General features: G+C 31.5%; 3 protein-coding genes across 5 annotated transcripts; 1 reads left to right on the top strand and 2 right to left on the bottom strand.

The window, feature by feature from the left end:
* Positions 1 to 3047: 3047 nt before the first annotated feature.
* Positions 3048 to 7541, bottom strand: LOC125070326 (DNA repair protein RAD52 homolog). 3 transcript variants are annotated; one of them, XM_047680142.1, is made up of 6 exons: positions 7271 to 7541; positions 6475 to 6613; positions 6213 to 6364; positions 5700 to 6089; positions 4193 to 4307; positions 3048 to 3651 (listed from the first exon to the last, which is right to left on the bottom strand). In XM_047680142.1, the coding sequence occupies exons 1-6, from the start codon at positions 7316 to 7318 to the stop codon at positions 3473 to 3475; spliced, it is 1023 nt and encodes a 340-aa protein (XP_047536098.1). In that variant the 5' UTR covers positions 7319 to 7541; the 3' UTR covers positions 3048 to 3472. The 3 variants fall into 3 exon arrangements, with proteins under 3 accessions (XP_047536098.1, XP_047536097.1, XP_047536096.1); XM_047680141.1 differs by lacking the exon at positions 3048 to 3651 and having other exon boundaries at positions 5306 to 6089; XM_047680140.1 differs by lacking the exons at positions 3048 to 3651; positions 4193 to 4307 and having other exon boundaries at positions 4726 to 6089.
* A 429-nt stretch (positions 7542 to 7970) lies between these two features.
* On the top strand, positions 7971 to 12629 carry LOC125070330 (RNA 3'-terminal phosphate cyclase). The gene is made up of 9 exons (XM_047680149.1): positions 7971 to 8192; positions 8267 to 8384; positions 8488 to 8614; positions 9480 to 9665; positions 10808 to 10946; positions 11129 to 11244; positions 11803 to 11950; positions 12262 to 12372; positions 12444 to 12629. The coding sequence occupies exons 1-9, from the start codon at positions 8151 to 8153 to the stop codon at positions 12531 to 12533; spliced, it is 1077 nt and encodes a 358-aa protein (XP_047536105.1). The 5' UTR covers positions 7971 to 8150; the 3' UTR covers positions 12534 to 12629.
* Positions 12630 to 13825: 1196 nt separating this feature from the next.
* On the bottom strand, positions 13826 to 18924 carry LOC125070327 (minor histocompatibility antigen H13). The gene is made up of 6 exons (XM_047680143.1): positions 18655 to 18924; positions 17753 to 17934; positions 16641 to 16815; positions 16164 to 16347; positions 15315 to 15624; positions 13826 to 15218 (listed from the first exon to the last, which is right to left on the bottom strand). Exons 1-6 carry the CDS (start codon positions 18844 to 18846, stop codon positions 15152 to 15154), a joined length of 1110 nt encoding a protein of 369 aa, XP_047536099.1. The 5' UTR covers positions 18847 to 18924; the 3' UTR covers positions 13826 to 15151.
* Positions 18925 to 19427: the final 503 nt, after the last annotated feature.

Below are 19427 nucleotides of genomic sequence, written 5' to 3'. Positions count from 1 at the left end.
TTCCGCCAAGTAATTAAGTACGCAATTGAAACCAAGCGAGTTGTTTTATATCTGCATGAATCGTGCATTAATATATCAAAGTTAAATATTTAAACTTAAATATCAATTAGATCCAGTTTTTTATATTCTTCACACTTGAGTTTTCCTATGCTTTTCGAATGACTAGGACATTACTCTTACACATTTCCAAACAGTTTGCTCATTGAATGAAAACGTAAATTTGTCAAAATAAGTTAACGCCGTAATGATTGAATTGAATAAATGAATACCTATAACCTCTTATTTACTAATTTCATAACCTCACTGTACTTCATACAACTTTCCTGTTTTATTATCTGGTTCCATAATAAATACTGCCCTGTATAATACGGTATTATAGTCTCGTATAACCGAATGTACTATACAATAATCCAAGGAAATGGTGTATGCGAATATCTACTGATTTACAATGTTATTGATAAATTAAAACGTTAATCAAAAGCCATTGTAATGCAGTCTATATTATCTCGTATGTAACTGGATAAATTAGCAATGATGTAGGTCAAAGGTTCGTTTATATTGTCAAAATGCAATCGATAATATAAATGCTACTAATATAAAAATGACGGTATAGCGATCCTTTGGAGATAGATTTGCAAATAGTTTCGACTATAATATATATATTTGAAATTGTATAAACATACAATATGTAATACATATAATTAAAAAAATAATACTTAAACATATTTTATAATATGAACGATTGAAAATATATCGTCTCAAATTTGTACGAACTGTTTTAAGTTACTGTATAATTAATGTATATTTATTATTTTGTGGTACATTTTGATACGATTATAAATTTCACACTCCCAGTAGTCGACACATATAATAAGATAACTATTAAATTAATAAAACAAATAATTAGCCAGATATAACAACTATTTATATACTGATAATGTTACATTTATGAAACAAACAAACTATCATCGAAATGATTGATTCGTAAAATAAAACAATCATTTTGTTTTATTTAAAAAGAGAACATTTTAAATAATTTTTTTTTGTCATTGAAGCATTCTAATACCCCATTAGCCTTTGTTGGCAAATTAATTGCTTTTTAATACTGTTAATGAATACATGCAAAGGACCATATATCAAAAGATATGTTTAATTTAAAAAAAAAAACATGTTAATGTAAATACATCTTCGCCGCAATCGATTTAAAAAAAAACATTGGATGTTAATACAGTCTATTTATGTATGTCTCCTTTGCCTAAAAATGTTATTCCTGTAACCGTCAATGTGGGTACTACTAAACGCATTAACGTCCTAGAATTGGAGATTTTCTTGTTTTTTGTTTAAAATTGACTTTAATAATTCTAAACACAAAACGATTAAAGTAAATTATATGAATCGGATGCTTGTAAAGGTTTATAAGGCCATATGTTTTAATGCAATAAAGTTATAAATACTTTTGATAAATATCCACAATTTAAATTAATCTAAGAATCCTAGAACTTACTGACAATGAATTACAGATTTTCTTGTACACATATTCTAAATAATTTGACAGGTTGTACATGAGGATAGCAATCCTCTACAAGCTTTTATTTAACCTGTTTGTATGTGTGAATTTTTTCACACACTTATATTGAAAATACAATATAATTAACTAAATTGTGATCGCTTAAATACATTGAATAAAAACTTGTCTATACAGAGGTTTTTAACTTAATAAGTTATTAAATTAACTTAGTCCTGTCAAGTGAACTTGGAGGTAATGTATAAAACAAGAATTTGCCTATCGATACTGTTAGAACAAAAGGTTATATGTCAAAACTATGTTTCAATTTAAAGTATTAAAAAGTCATATGATACTGATTTCATATAATTTTAATTGTATAGAATTCATATTATATATGAAGAAAATATATCAGTGCTTATGTTCTCATATAAAGTTGAAATCATAGTAAATACGCCCTTTTTCACTAGCAGTTACGATATGCGTCTTCAACAAGAATATATCTGGAATACAGATAAGCATTTATAGTTATAAAAACACTTTATTTACGTTTAAACATTGACCACCTTTTAAAGCATCCCTTGTATATAATCTTCATTGAACATCTTAAACCTTTAATAAATATAGCATTGATTATTTCGTGTTTTTTTGTAAAACCGTCATCATCATCGTATAATTAAGTGTGCAAATATTACCCTAATTTTATATAATTAACTACGTATATAACGAAAAGCTTTAAATGCGCAATAATAAAAAAATATTTTAATTTTATACTATACAATAATATATGACTAAGTATTCAGACTATGTCACATAATTATTTGTAGGTATGAAACAAAAAATGGATGCGATTTAATTTTTTATATGTGGAAAGTAAAAGATGTGATCAACGTAAAGAGTTTGCTTTTATTTTTCTGGAATAAAAAGAAATAATTTTAAATGTATGTTAAATATAAAATAGGTTTTATTTGAAAGGAGAATTACAATTATTTTAGACCTTATGGTTCCTCCGTTTTGATGCTTCTCTGTTGTATTTAATTTCCAGCGAGATATGGAATATCAAAGATGTCTATAATTTAGTATTTTCCCGACGATTTTCTAAGGAATTTTGATCGGTTTTGAATGTGTATTTGATAAATGTTAGTTCTTAAGTTCTTGTGGTAAGGTAACTTTTCGTTATTTTTTTTTTTTATCGTAAGCGAGTCGTCTTTTTCGTTTCTTACCTGAGTACAATAACCTGAGGTTAGGCTTATCTTAGTGTCTGTATATAAATACATGTAAGTTCGTAATTTGTTAGTGATTTTAATTAAATATGATTTCGCATATCGATGTTTTATTTTCTTCACCTTTTCCAGTAATATTACATAAATTTTATTTCATATATTTTAATATGGTAGCATCAAATCTTAGGACTGAAAGATAAGTGCAAGTCGTGGAATAGGTTTGCAATGAAATACTTACAAATAACTTTGAACGAGTACTAGAATGGTAATTAAAGGAAACAATAATTTTGAAGGGAAACGTGTAATAAAATCTTCGATAATACAACAAATTATTATATATTTATTGTTATAAAGTAAATATGATGTTTCGACTAAGTTACAAAGTATCCAAGAGCCCAAATCTTTTTTCCTCTCAACTTTAAGTAAATACACTTAATACTGGCCGAATGTCAATGTATGTCTTTAACCTTATGACCTGCACAAACTAGTAGACATCGACAATTAAATATTAATTGTTGTACATAGGGTACAGATGTAGTCTGCTTTGATAAACTTCCCGAGTTTTTACTCGATCACTATTTTGCAAGGTATTCTTATACAGACAATTTGAAAATTAATAATACAATCATTATTGTAGCATTAATTATATGAATATGACGTCCCTAAAACAGATTTAGAACAAGACGGTGTCTGCACATTGTATGTATAACCACATAATACAAGTATAGAAAAAATAATATATCAACTATTTGTCTATATTAAGTGTATTTAAAACATTTCGACGTTTGTTGCTGCCATCGGACATGGGTGATTTTCTTTTTCCGTCTACAGTTTTCCCAGTCTCCTCTAAAACGATATCTTGACTCGGTATTGCCATCAATAAAGTATCGAGACTGCAATTTTTATTGATCTCTTGATTTTCATCTGAAGTAAAAGTTTTATTTCATTATTCAATCTATTTTATAGCTTCCATCTAATGTGAAAATAATAGTCTGGGATAATAATTGATTCTACTGATAATAGTTGAAAAACTGAATTTATTTATAAAAGCGTACAAATAAAATACAAAATAATGGAATCCCTTGAAAGCAATATGATTAAATTGTTTAAAACATATTGAAATAGCTTGAAATCAATTAAAATAATACAAAACAAAATAATTAAATTCAATTAACCACATAAAATCCTAGCTGTAAATCCTAATCCTTAATATTTGCCCCATGACTCGTTTTATCGGAATAATTTAATATTAACAGGTTCAAAGCTACAATTGCCAACATCTCCAATTATAATTTTTTACAATGTTTATAAAAAGGAAGGATTATTTTCATTGTATCAAAAAAAGTTTATAAAACCTTACAAAAGTTCATTTTTCAAGGTTGAATAGTATTGAATACATTATCAAAACAATACATATATATTATTTTTTGAAATTCGATCTTTAGTGTTATAAAATGTCGCTAACCGGTGTCTTTCTGCTTCAACAAATGTTTTAAGCGGAACTCCTCCTGAGCTAACTTTTGTCGTCGCTTGCGTTCTGCGCGAGCCTCCTCTTCCGCGAGCGCCTCCAACTTCACCTCCTGTCATTAATTTTATTGCTTTGTGAAAGAGGTACAGACTAAATATGAACATATTTTTGTCTTTCATAGGAATAATCATGGTCTCCGTACATTATTATTGGAGATAACCATAGTATTACAAAAATAAGTTGATTAAAACGCTAATTTATTTCTGGTCTGGTTGTATCCCTTATTGCTTGCTCAAAGCAAAGTATTCGCCTGATGACTAAACCACTAATAAAAAAGGACTGTTAGATTGTGTAAACATTTTATGAGTGTCCGATACATTGATTACAATATTATAACTGAAAAAAAAATCTCTAGTGTTTTTTATCTTTGAGATATATGAAACCTTTATAGCTGTATTCGATCCACAGTGTACCTAATAAAAAAAAAGAAAATAATAAAAGACAAACAGCTACAATCAAACTACGCATAGTTTCAAATGTTTTATTTTGATAAAAACATATAATGAAATACCACACAAAGTCTTACCTTAGACTATAAATATTATACATCTGCAATTCCATTAATTTTACATTGTGATAAAAACATCACATTAAAAAATTATAAATCTAATACAGGTAAGATTAGAGTGCAAAAATGCATAAACATTCTCATTTACTCTAATAACTACACGGTACACCACACTCGGTATCATATAGTATTTAATAGTATCCTTAGAGGATTAAAAATCGCAAGTCGCGTCGTGCCAAGTGTACAAGAATTATCAAAACTTTTGCAACACGTGATTGGGCTATAGTATAGTTATCTTTAGTAGTAACTAAAACAATACTACACTGACGAAACTCCTTAAGAATGAGATTCCCTACGTGTCTCTGTGAACACATCTCGATGTATGAAAGTCAACCTTTCTACTTAATACTCTACAGAGTGGAACGAGAACGCAACCTAGGTCTGGACATTTTCAAGATTAAATCTAAATCTACGCCTAGAGACATCCAAAAATTCGATATAAAATAGTGTCCGCTCCCGAGGCGAGACCGTCGAATACTCACTCCCCGCTCACGGCTTGGAGGCCGGCGGGCCCGGCGACGACGTCTTGTGCGCGTCCTCCGGGAACTGCTTCTCGACCTGCTCCGCGACCCACCTCTTCACCTTCTGCTCCGTCCAGAAGCCGTCGTAGAAGATGGTCGGCTTGATCCAGCAGCCCTGCGGGGGAGGCGCGAAGTGCTCCTCGCGCGCCTTGCACTCGCGGCCCACCAGCAGGTTGCGCGGCGGGAAGTTCAGGTTCACGTTGGCCGGCGCGCGCTCCAGCGGCTCGTAGGCGAAGTGCCACGGGCCCGCGTACTCGTAGTAGTTGGGGAACAGCGGCGGCGCGGCCGGCGGCGCCAGGCGCGGCGGGGCGCCGAACAGCGGCGCGCACGGCACCGGCTGCAGCACGAAACTTACGTTGGAGCCGGGCCGCTGCGGCGCCGGCACGGGCGGCACGGAGGGCGCGGGAGGCGCGGGCGGCGCGGGGGGCGCGGGCGGCGCTCGCGGCGCGTTGGCGGCCGGCGCGCGGTTGGCGGCCGGCGGCAGGTTGGCGGGCATCGGGTGCGCCTTGGCCACGGGCGGGATGGTGGCGCTCTTCACGTTGACGCAGGGCGGCACGGGTTCCTTGCGAGCGCTGGGCTTGGGCGAGTTCCTCGGCTCGGCGAGCCTATTGAGCGCGTTGGGGTTATTCTCGGGGAGTGGCTCGACGGGCTCCAGCCGATGCGCGTCGAGCAACTCGGCGAGCTCGGTCGCGACGGCGCCGCCGAAGGAGAGCAATGTCTCGCGGAGCGCATTGGTGACGGCGCACTGTATTAAAAAGTTTAAATAGGGAAAATTAATTATTATTATATTTATTCATGAGATCATGAAATATCATTGTTAATTATAATTATTCTAATAAACTGTGTATTGTTGTAAATGTGTACAAACCTTCCTAGCCCTATGGATGGCAGCTCCTTTGTTTGGTGCAAGAGAGGTTGCATAGCCAATGTTTTCCCTGTGTATGTCGACAGTCTTAACTTTGACTGACACGAAAGCTACTACCCCAGCTGTGTATTTGCCATTTGACAACTCCACAAAATCTACAAGGTAAATATATTAATTACAGAAATATTTTTAATTACTTTTATAAAATACAATATAATAATTTAAAAAAAATTAAATTAGCTCAAATAGAAAAATCTCGACAAACCTAAATCTTGCTTGGTGACAGACCAGCTCCAGTTATTGAAGCCCCACTGTGCATGGCCAAAATTGATAAGCTGTTGCCGCCGTTGCAATGGCTCCTCGTCTTCCAATAATCCCTCAATAGGCATGCCATTGCTGTCCGGCTGTTACAAAATATGACTTACTAATGTGCAATCTTGTGAAAATAAAATTTAAGATGTTACTCTATGTACCCATGTGTTACTTATAGGAGTACACAACATGCATAAGTGTACAGTTAACCACAACAAATACAGACAAAGATTTAGAACAATTTAAAGGTAATGTAATAAAAAACAAAACTGAATAAAGTAGCATTGTAATAATTCTCACAAATATGTTTTATCCTGAATCTATCAAAATATTGTGGAAATATCTTAGAACCCATTGTTGTTATTGCGGTATCAAAGTGAAGATATAATTTTAAAAGTAATGTAAATATTATATTACAGTATCACACTATATAGTACATTATATGACTAAATTACAAAAGAATAAACATGTATTAATATGGTTGATATTAATGTATTAATTTGTAATTTTGTTTTGTTTTGCTTAACATTATAGGCCTTTTATATTATTATTTTATTTCTTAAGCCATCGCTATACTAAATTTAAAAAAAAGCTGTTAAAGATGTTCTAGTAACAAGAAAACCGGCAATATTTTTGTAAACAAATTATGAAAAGTTCTTGAGGATATATAATTTAATTAAGAACAAAGTGATAATAGGTTTTCATGCAAAACAGTTTTTTTTTATTTATTTTAACTAAAAGAACCTTACCATTTTTATGCTGCAGTTCGCAACGGGAAAGCCCTGTTTTCTCTGCATCCTTGTGGAAGAATAAAATGAAAATAATATGCCGGATTCAGAATGTAATTGTAACAAATATCTTTTCACTATCACAAATATTTATAAAAGTATCAAAAAGAATAATTGCAGACAATATTACAATTTAAACTTCAAGTCTCTTTAGAGATTCCAATTCGCAAAATATACTCAACATTCCTAACAAAACAATTATTGGCATTTTGCGCGGAGCAGGGAAATTGTACTTGACACTCTGTTTCAGGGTTTTCATTTCAATTCTATCGCAATCTTTATTTTATTGTTGCTTCGTCCTGGTCATGATTATAGCTTATGGGTAGGTATTAAGTTATATTAAATAAAATAAATAAAAAAACTAGTAAATTTAACTAAAACGTTTTATCTTTATTTAATATATTAATAAATCTTTTGGTTTGATGTACCTTTTTTCTTCCTTAATTTAAGAATTATGCTATAAAGCTTGTAACATTGCTTTAAAATTATGAATTGCCGTCTTAAACTTAATACTATTATGGAGTTATAAGATAGTAAATAATCTAATAAAAGTTAAATAATAACAGATATTTTGTTATTATTATAAACATTTTTTAAATAGCTAACAATAATAATAAATTAAATTTCAAATGCTTTCCTAAACATAAGCTGTCAATGTCTAATATCCATGTTCATTACGGACAATTTGGATATCGGTACAGTTTCTTCCGTACTGAGTTTATAATTTAAATTATACTCTTTGGGTACATTTTTGTAATAGGTCAGGTACTTTTCGCCGGCTAGACTAAATTATATTCTCAATATATTTTAAAACAAAAGGAAGGTATTTTATCAACAAAAAATGTCCCAAACATTAGATATAGATGGAAGTGTATTAGAAGGGGTAATATATAGCATAGGTGAATTAAATATAACGTAATAAAATATATACTTAGTAATGTTAAACATTTATTACAGGGAGGCCAAATTCTTCGTATATCAATTTCACTGAGTGCTATCCTCGGTATTCCAGTAAGAGTAACCAATATTCGTGCAGGTCGTAGTAAGCCAGGTTTAGCTGCACAACATTTAAAAGGTAAAATAACTTTCGTTTAAAATTATTAATAAAAACTTAAATTTATTTTTATTAATATTAACTTAAATAAAAAATAATATATAATAGATCAAATTTTTTTTAGGTATTCAATTAGTAGCCACAATGTGTCAAGCAAAGATGAAAGGTGCCAACATTGGGTCTACAGAAATTGAATTCATTCCTGGTAAACTCAGAGGAGGACACTATCTGGCTGATACACAGACAGCAGGGTTAGTATTCTTATTGCTCTTGACCTTCGTTGTTATATACTTTTCTAGTATATTTTGGGTCTCTTGTAAATAATTGTTTATGAATGAATGGATGGATTAATATAATATTATGCTTAATTTTTACATGAATAGAGGGCAAACATAATTACTTTTATATTTATACTAATATATTTATAAAGAGGTCAAAATTTTTGTGCATATATAGGAGTAATATTTGGAACAAATGATACAATCCTAAAAAAAAATTCAAACTGTCTGAGTAAAGCCTGTTTGGGTTGCTATTTAAATATAAAAACTCTTCATTGATTTATATACATTAGGCTGCTCAGCTTTATTATGAATGCTGTGGTCTCATGGAATTGAAGGCACAAAGCAGACTTTCTGTATTTCTATAATATTATTTATACATTTTATATTTTGAATATTGATCCCTTCCTTATATTTAGTATACTAAGGAAGGGCTGGGGGTTCCACTTACATCTTTTAATGTTACGCACTAGTCTACTAAAAGTGAAGTAAATTTCAAGTGCATTATTTAATTTTTCTTGCATAATCACATTACACACACTTACTGTCAAGATCAACAATATCCAAGATTCAAAACACTGATGAGTGCTTCAGTGTTAGAATCTTGGATTTTTTAATCTGTAATTGACTAGTCTCCCTTGAGAATGAGCATGAAGTGGACAACTTCGGCATTGCATGTTCTTTTCTCTACTATTATGTCATAAAGTGATTTTGAAGTGTCCTTTGTGTGTGTGTTGTAATTGTTCATTACATAATATAGTGCAACGGGTAAATTTAAGAATAATATTATGAATATGATAAGTTATTTGTTACTAAGTACCTGTATTTATATTTTCAGATCAATAAGTTTGCTGCTCCAGGTAGCTCTGCCATGTGCACTGTTTGCAGATTCCGGTGTAACACTAGATTTGAGGGGAGGTACCAATGCTGATATGGCACCACAGATAGATTACATGGAAAGAGTTTTCCGGAATATTCTAAAACGATTTAATGCTGATTTCAACATGAATATACTACGGAGGGGGTGAGGTATTATATGTGAAGCTTCAGTAGCTTCAGTAGTAGAAGAGTTGATCATTGCAAAATCAATATATAATAGATCACTTGTATTGATTATAAGTATATCTGGCATTATATCTGGTATATTAATATTAAATCTTAAAGCAAATATTTTTCTTGTGGTTTGGCTGATAAAAGATATAATTTCAAAGTTGCATTAGAGAGATTTTATTAATAATTAGATATAAATAATAATAATAATAAATAATCTTTATTCACATAAAAAGTTACAAAGTATAATAAAGTCCCTGATTTCTGAGCTAGGCTCAAAGACCTGTATTACAGAAATCAGTGTCCTCTCTCATATTTTAGTGTCATATCGTTCTATGTAAATAAAAATAAATGATAAATAACTATTTCTTACTGTACACTATAGTAGAGTGTGTATGTGTGTGTATGTGTCTGTGTGTGTGTGTGTGTGTGTGTGTGTGTGTGTGTGTGTGTGTGTGTGTGTGTGTGTGTGTGTGTATGTGTATGTGTAAATTGTTTCACAAAATATTATAGCAACAACAGCTCAGTTTGTTCATAATCTAGTCCTAGTAGCCAATTTTTAATATATACTTTAGCTTCACGATTACATAAGGGATGGATATTTTTTATTTTATTTATTTTGTTATACAAATAAACTGCTTTATAATCATGTTGTCGTTTGGCTGAAGCTGTTCGACATATAACAGATAGTCTCCACAATATGTTTTTTTTCTATTGCAAATGCGAATATCAAGAGTATATTGTCTCTATTACAATATAGGACTTATTGGAATATAGATGATAGTATAGATATGGTATGCCATTATATAAAACCTATAAGCAAACTTGAACTGTTATTCGTTTTTGCTTTATTTTAATTTCTAACTAAACTTGATGGAATGAGTTGTAAAAGACTATAATGAGTTGTCAAGGTGAAAATGCTTATGAGAGTTAACTGTCCGACAGTTAAAAGGAAAGAGATAGTGCTATGGTATTATTTTATCCGTTTTAGGCTTATTTGCTGGTCCAACTACCTACATAAAAAAATAATCTTCTCTGGTTTGAAGTGTAACTCATTATGAGTGTATTGCAAGATTAGAAAAAACTTCAGTAATTAATTGATGATTTGTATTGCAGATATTTCCCTAAGGGTGGTGGACATGTACGTGTGAAAATTAATCCAGTCCGAAGTATAAGTGGAGTTTGTCTGACAGAAAGAGGACACATTCTAGAGATTACAGGGACCAGTTTTGTTGCTGGAACCTTACCTATCAAGGTATATTTGATTGCTCCTCACTAGTAATATATTTTATTATATTCATAATCTTTTAGTCAATTATAAGATAATCGATTATTTGATTTGCATATAAATAATAATGGTTAAATAAATCTCACAGCATGCAGCTAATTCAAAATACAATTTAAAATTAAATGTTATTTTTCTTTGAATTTCCACAGCTCGCGTATTTGATGGCTGACGGGGCAAAGCGAGAACTCACTACGGAGCACAATGTAAACATACACAGTTACAAGGAAGACAGGCACATGGCGCCCGATAACTGCAATGGGATTATGTGAGACATCATATTTTATAAATATAATATAATAAAATATTTATAAATCTTTAATGGGTTAATAGTTGTATGTTAAAAAATTATGGATTTCAGTTTTGCTTGGATTAATATCGTATAATTTAGATCAGGGTCGCTCTAAAATTGTAACTCGTGTTGAGCTTTTTTGGGGCTTGGGAGGTACTACTACCTAAATCATCTTTTTAGGTATATTTTGTGATTTAACTAATGCCTTTGGTTGCTTGCAACATGAACTACTGGTCAGACAGCTACATTACTATGACATAAAGAATTTGCTCAGATTTCGTAAACGCTTGGAATGGGAGGATTGATGTAAAAAAAGATATAAGATATCTCTCGGGGCTGCAATAAATGGAGGGTTCTACAGGGACTTTTTGTCGGTCCATTTCTCTTCCTCATTTATATAAATGTCTTGACGTATCTGGGAGGTAATAAATATAAATATGTAATGCTTCTAATTTTGAATAAAGTATTTGTATTAAATTTGAACAGACAAGAGTTTTACTGCATTACATACAATATAAACGCGTGTCTGCGCAGCCTGTCGTGCTCGTCGTCGTCGGGCTGCGCGCTGGGCGCGGACGCGCTGGGCCGGCGCGGCACGGACGCGGCCGACGTGGGCCGCCTCGCCGCGCACGCGCTGCGCACCACGCTGCGCAGCGGCGCCTGCCTCGACCCGCACGCGCAGGTACTCGCCGTGACCGGGACGGCCATCGGACGCTCTGGTCGCCCCAATGCTGCTTCCATCGTAGAAAGTGACATCACAAACACCTGCTCTAAACTTGTCCTTGCCTTTTATTTTTTAGTAACAATGTAAACTAATTAGCTGTTTGATGCTTTGTAGTGATAAGAGTATACCAAACATACTGCTTCGCCCGCTTACTGTTTCTAAATATAGGGGCGTCGCATATAAGCGTCACAAAAAAATATAAAATTAATATTTACATGACACCTTTACAATGAGATGAACGTCAAAGTGTATCATCATCATCGTTCCAGGACCAAGTGATATTGTACATGGCGCTGGCGGAGGGGCGCTCGTGTGTGCGCGCGGGTGAGGTCACCCTGCACACACGCACCGCTATCCATATCTGCGAGATGATCGCAAAGGTAACAATCACCAGAATTACAAATTACTTTTCGATTAGAATGAAGTATGAAGAAGAATTGTTTCCTTACAGGTGAAATTTAACATACAACAGGAGGGTGAACAGAATTTGATCGAGTGTACCGGCTTAGGACTCATTAATAAATTTATTTTAGGCGAATAAAGTCAATAACTTTAGATATTGTATCTGCATTTGTAACTTAATAACATTTATTGGTGTGTTATTAAAATGTATCCCCATTTTTGTAAAAAAAAAAAACGAATTGCCATAAGAATCATATCAAGTATCGACGCAGCATCTTGGAACCCTAATAATTCGCACTATACGGTTGTATGTTGTGATGTAACTTTATGGATTCCAGATTACAATTTAAGTGAAAAATTCCGTTTTAAATAAACACGTGTCACTCTTATTTCATAGGAATTTTAAGGAGATTAATTATAATTAATGCCAAAAATGTGTGTCGTTAAATCAGTATACTATATAATCTGTGAAATGTATTATGACGTAACTATTATCGAGTATAATTCTCTATGGTGTAATTGTATAAAATGATTTATTTATTTGCTGAATGAGTTTCAGTTGTACCAAGTGATTGTGTTAAGTTTATAAAATTATTTATTTTAGGATTAATTTACACAGTAACAGTCCAGTGTAGCAGACGAAATGTATATCGTAATTAAATAAAAAAAATATATATATTTATAATTATTTCAGTCAGACTGAGTTTTTTATATATTAGTACATAATTTTGTATTTTTGTTTCCATGTAAAATAAATATTATGAAATACATTCGGTTTTTTAATACCTCGAAGAAAGATGAAGAAGGAATGCAGCTTTTAACAACTGACCGTCTTTGTTACTGTTCCTGATACTATATTGCGTCTTCATTATTCTTGTTGTTATAAAACCTCCGGTATATCGTTTGACGGAATGGAACTTGCGCTTTCTAACTACAAACATTATTTTATAAATAACGTTATACAATTGAATTTAAATATATACAAATAATAACGAAATTTTTATTATACATTAGTCATGACTCACTTCGGCTCTAAGGCGATTAATTTTTTTTTTCTAGCACGGTTCTTCATCGTTTAAGAAAAGCTTGTTTCAGTTTTAGTTTTATTTATTTTTCGGTTTTTCACTTGGATATCCTAACTTAATTTATGACTTTTCAATTCACTAGGGGATTTTAATGTAATTTAGAATATATAAAAAAAAAAAAAATTTTTTTTTAGACCTAATAAAGTCGCTTATGTCGTCGTAGTAACCTAGTAAGCCTAGTCAAACAGCAGCGCGTTCGGCTTTGTGTCTCACATTTACATTTCTTTGTCCACCCACTTTCTTACCACACCATATAAATCCAAACAAGTAAGCGTTTTAAAATAACAGCATATGATAACAAAAAAATGGTGTGCCACGAGGCATGAAGTGTAATAAATAAAACATATTTATCGACATATTTATTTAATTGTTTTTTATCCCAACATTTGCGTTGTCTACAGTAATTAATTCGGTACACAATTCCTAGTTACAACCGTACAAAATGAAAACAAGACGCCGCATTACGAGACGTATTACGGCCCGCATATTATATAATACGTTATACTAATTTATCTAACACTATTCGAAATTGTAAAAAAAGCGAAGACATATTGATATATGTATGAAAGAAATGCTCAGAGAACTCTCAGGTATTAGTATTGACAAACTTATAAACATCACGTATGTTATATTTGTATAAAATCGGTATTTCTATGTGTAAATGTCCAGATGAATCGTTTATTTTAATCGGTAAACTATTACCTAAATATTATTTTACATCTAAGTTATCACCTTCCTTAGATAATAATTTAATTTAAAGTTTTTATCTAAAACCAAATAAAAAACAAAGGTATAGTAACGTTTACGTAGTAACGTATTTATTAAAATAAAAAATTACAGACCCAATTTTGTAAACGTTGTTTATCGGATGTTTAGTTAAACACTCATATCTCTCTTTCCATCATCATTGATTAGACATTCGAAAGAAAAAGAAACAATTGTTTAATTAAAAAAAAACTCCCTGAATATCATTTATATGTAAGCCTTTTTACTTTACTTTTATTAAAGAATTTGCATGTTTTTCGACAATCTATCTAGGATTTGTTAAAAATATGTATTATTATTGATTTTGAAAATATTGTGACAAAATGATTCAATTTATGAATATAAAACAGTTATTTCGATTGTTACTTAAAAGTAGAATTATATATAAACCCACGTTTTAATTGCGTACGCGGTAAGATAGATCTAATTTTCTTTACGACAATATTTTGTAAATTGGTAACATTAAATACAAAAATATTTTAGTATCGTTTTAAACAAAAAAATAAACTTATTCATCTAACACTCACATCAGTCACAAAATATATTTATATATTGATTCCATTTTTTAACACCATTATGTGAGGAATAACCAAAAAGTATTTTATGTACATCATTTAAAGGTATAAATGACTATTTAAAGATAAAAAAAATTAAATATATAAAAAATTACACAATTTCGCCTTACTCATCAATATATTATGCAATTTCAAATAAATAATGGAAGATTATACAAGGAAGTCACATCAATAAAAAACAAATTATTATTTTCCGTCCTCATTGGACATTTGTTTTCCATATCAGCCATGGTCCCTCACCATCGTCATGGAGATAAAAAATATTTTTCCGTAATGTTATCTAATTCACAATGTGCCGCTTATTTGTGCTTCGAATTTGGCGGGATGATGGTCTAGTCTGATTTCTTTGTTTTACTGCTGTCAACGGGGGATTCAACAATTGCTGGTTGATCTTCATAGCTGAGGAAAAATTAGATATAATATTAATATTAAATATTTTAATTTGAAATATTAAAAAACAAAATTTTTAAGAATAATTAAAGTATTTTTACTTACTTAAATAAGGCATTTATGTCTCCTCTAAGTAGAGCAAGAGTCAAAGGTGTTCCTAGACAAGCTGGTACCAGGTACAACAAGGCAGGTTGAGCATGTTTGAATATGTGCATCACTAGGATGGTGGCCAACAGTCCCAGGATGTAAGCAGTAAAGGTAGCTCTGAAGTAGAACTCAGAACCACGTTTCAAGCTCTTGTCGAATCTCAGCAGGAGAGCGATGAAGATGCCAGGTACTACAATGTCTCCAAGTCCAAGCATAGCAAAGTTACTAGCATTCAAACCATTTACCAGCAAGTCTTGAGGGAATACCACTGTGGATAAATTAGATTTATCAATAAATTAACCAAGACAGTTATTACTAATTAAAACATATAGCTGATGTTTCATTATGTAGACAAAATTACTTAAACTAATACAATACATTCAATGCATCCTTGTTTATTTGCAAATCTAGGGCTCGGTTATGCATCTATTTGATGTATGACTCAATGCCACCCCAAAAAAGCCCTTTTACACCAATGTATATAGAGCATGAATCCTTCATGGTTATTTGAGTCATGGTAATAACCCCCATAAATATGACATGTGGTTTAAAAGAAGTAAGCATACTCGAAACAAGACTTAAATTTATTTCAGTATTTTGTTATTAGATATTTATATTTAATAATTTTATAAATACGAAAGTTAATATATCTGTCTATTAATATGTATTACGCTTTCTCGGCGGATCGGAAACAAATTTGATAAAATTTGGAAGGAAGGAAGGTACTTTTTTTACTAAAACTTACGAGCGCCTAATACGCAGGCGAAGCCTAGGGTGAAAACTAGTTACTTTATATAAACAGCTTACATTTAATAGGCGCTTCAAAGGACTTAGCAACGGTGACCATGACGTTAGTTCCGAAGACCCAGAAGATGTCGTAAAGAAATAGTCCACAGAGCAGGATGCAGCCAGTCACTACGTTGTTGAGGTGAAGCAGCTCCACGCCGTTAATGGCGAAGGCGATACCGAAAAGGTTGTTGGCGATCCAGTGCTGCAATAAATCGTATTAACTTACTAAATGTTTTTGCATTTTTCTGTACTTCATGTGTGTAAAATTGATCTCATCGCGAAGAGATTTGTGTGTATTGTGTATCTGCCACACGCGTTTCCACCAACACGTATTGAGACAGCATTTTGGAATAAGCTTCAACACTTTACATGACTTTTAATTAGTTTTCATATGATCAATTTTTGCTTATATATAAAAATCTACCACATATGTATTGTATGTATTCTATTTTGCTATGTAATTTAATAAACACTATGTAATTTAATAAGACTCACCTTCTTGAGAAGATACCATGCTCCAAGACACAAGGATATGACAAGACATATGACATCGTAGGAGGTAAACTTGTAGTTGACGATGTCTGAGCGGGAGTCGCGCTCCCCACGCGTGAACAGAATGTGGTATGGCAAGTTGGGAACTGATGCTGGCACAATCAACGATATTATTGGGCTGAAATAGAATAGAATATAGAAGTTCGTAATTTCATTTAAGATTCTTCTTATGATTTAAGAAAAACGTGTAAGAAACTCAGTAGTTACTGTTTTATTCAGATTATACTTGAATAAATAATTTACAATTTTTAAAGGTATTTTTGTATGAAAATAAATATAAGTTTCTACAGTCTTTGTATCATAAACATATAATTTATACTAAAAATAATGTTTCATCTAACCTATTATTTCTTATTTTAATCTTTATTGAAATGCAAACTTAAGCATTCATATAAAACAAATCTATTATTTTACAATGTATGTAGTGAACTGGTTCACTCACCCATGAAACCAGAAACAATAATACTAAGTATCTATTACTGTTTGGTGGCAGAATGTACAAGTTGGAGGTTACCCAGACAGGCTTGTACAAAACCCTATGACCAAGTATATAATTACCAAATTTATTTAAGAAACCGTAAAAATATTCTGACTTACAACGGGCTATGTCATGGATTACTAACAAAGTGTGTGTGTCCTTAACATAATTTTTTTTGCTTTTTTATTATATTATAATTATATTTTTGTACTCTATATAAACAGTTTGAGAAATACATAATTGAGGTTTGAGAATAAATTTACAGTTATTTAAATAATTAAGATTACAGGTATTGATATTACAATTATACAGAAACACAATACATAATTTAGTTATAAAAATCACACAAGTTTTTATGTATATTTTTCTTGTAAATACATAGTTAGTTTTTATTTACCTTATACTGGTTTATCATTCACCTTTGGACTGGTTCTGTTTAATTTGGTATTAATCTTATATCATTTATAGACAATATATATATAGTATACTAAATCATATTTTGTCTCAGCTTAACATGGCCATCAATTGAGATCAGATAATATTTAATTGACAATAAAATAAGATACATCATACACACCTTAACAGATGGCTCAGTGCAAGAACACCAAGGAAGAAGAAATATCCAGTAAGAAGAAGGTTGATGTACTCCTTAGAGAAGAATTGGAAAAATATATAGAGGGCAAACAGCGCACAGGATGCAATCAGAGGGAACATCAAGGCATCCTTATTTGACATTGTCTCTGGTCTCTCCCCAGATTCCTGAAATTAAATTATCTTACTTAGAGTATATACATAATGTTTTTCATTAGGTTATATTTAGATAAATATTTCATGTCAGTTTTAACTATATACGACTGCCATCTAATAATATTACAACAAATAGAATTTGGTATAGGCAACAGCCTGCAAAATATTTTTTAACATACTACCTAATGTCATCTTAATCAGTTAATTATAAAACATTAATATTAAAATGTAATTTTATTTATGTAAGTGCCTAATAAATGATAATGCTTTTTTTAATTAATTACTTCAATCAATAAAAAACATTTTTAGTTTATGACAGATAAATTTATTGTTTGTCAATATTTTGAAGTCATCACAATCAGAAGTTTATTTATTTCATCATATTATTAATCAATATGTATACAATATAAAAATGGATAGTTTATAAATTTATAAAAATATATATTTTTCAAAATATTACACTTATTATATTTGTAGATATAACTTCTGAAATAACTTAAAGGCTGATTTAAGGAAATAGAGTCATTGTTACATTGAGTTCAAGATTGAGGAGAGATAAAAATATGTTCAAGTAAAAAAAAAAACTAATTGTATGTAATCACTATTCTGTTGTTGAAGTAGCGAACAAAATATGCCACGGTGACATTACGTGCACATTTCTGATTGGAAGCTCCGAATACAAAATTCAAACTAAAAAATTGTTGTTTATATGAGTTGAATAGATTCACTTACTTTTTGTTCCTTTAAATATTTCACAGAGCGAAAGGCACCGAAGAATATGGGTAAAATAGCCATTATCACTAAACTTAAGTAGGCGATCGCGACTCCTTCAATACTCGATGTTGGCTTATCAGTAACATTTTGTACAGTTTCTCTCACAGTTTCTTCTATGTTTATAGGAATTTCAGTTACTGATTCTGCCATTGTAATTAATTTTATTGAAATATATGCACTGCCTGGCTTCTCTCACGTCGAGTAAGGTTTGACAGAAAATTGACAAGTGTACACTTGTACAGTGTACAGTTAGAATTAATAAGTTGGCAATCCTTCGATATGGTCTAAGAACAAGATTATTATTTAATTATTCTATAACATTATAATATTGGTAGTGGATTCCTAAGCCTAAATCATTAGTTAGGACAAAAGCTAAAACTAGTAAATTATTATATGCCAACTATTATATTTATTATAATATTCGTACTTAAATTAAAGTAATAAACTAATTGATTAAAACTAAAAGTGCATTTAAAATAACACAAGTTTAAATATGTATGTTTTAGTATGACAAATAGAAAAAACATAACAGCTGTAACCCGTCATTTAAAAAAATAAAATAAATATTACTTTGAAAATAAAATATATGAAAAGCAAATTACATTGGTAATGTAATTTTTTTATCACAGATAAAATATAAAACAATTAATTATAAATGATAGAGTGGACAGTAGAAATGTCTAAGTAATTTTAGTGATTGGTCCAATAATGATTTTGTGACAGTACACGTT

This window comes from Vanessa atalanta, chromosome 17, assembly GCF_905147765.1.
Source record: "Vanessa atalanta chromosome 17, ilVanAtal1.2, whole genome shotgun sequence".
Taxonomy (NCBI): Eukaryota; Metazoa; Arthropoda; class Insecta; order Lepidoptera; family Nymphalidae; genus Vanessa; species Vanessa atalanta.
This window is presented reverse-complemented; position numbering and strand designations above follow the sequence as displayed.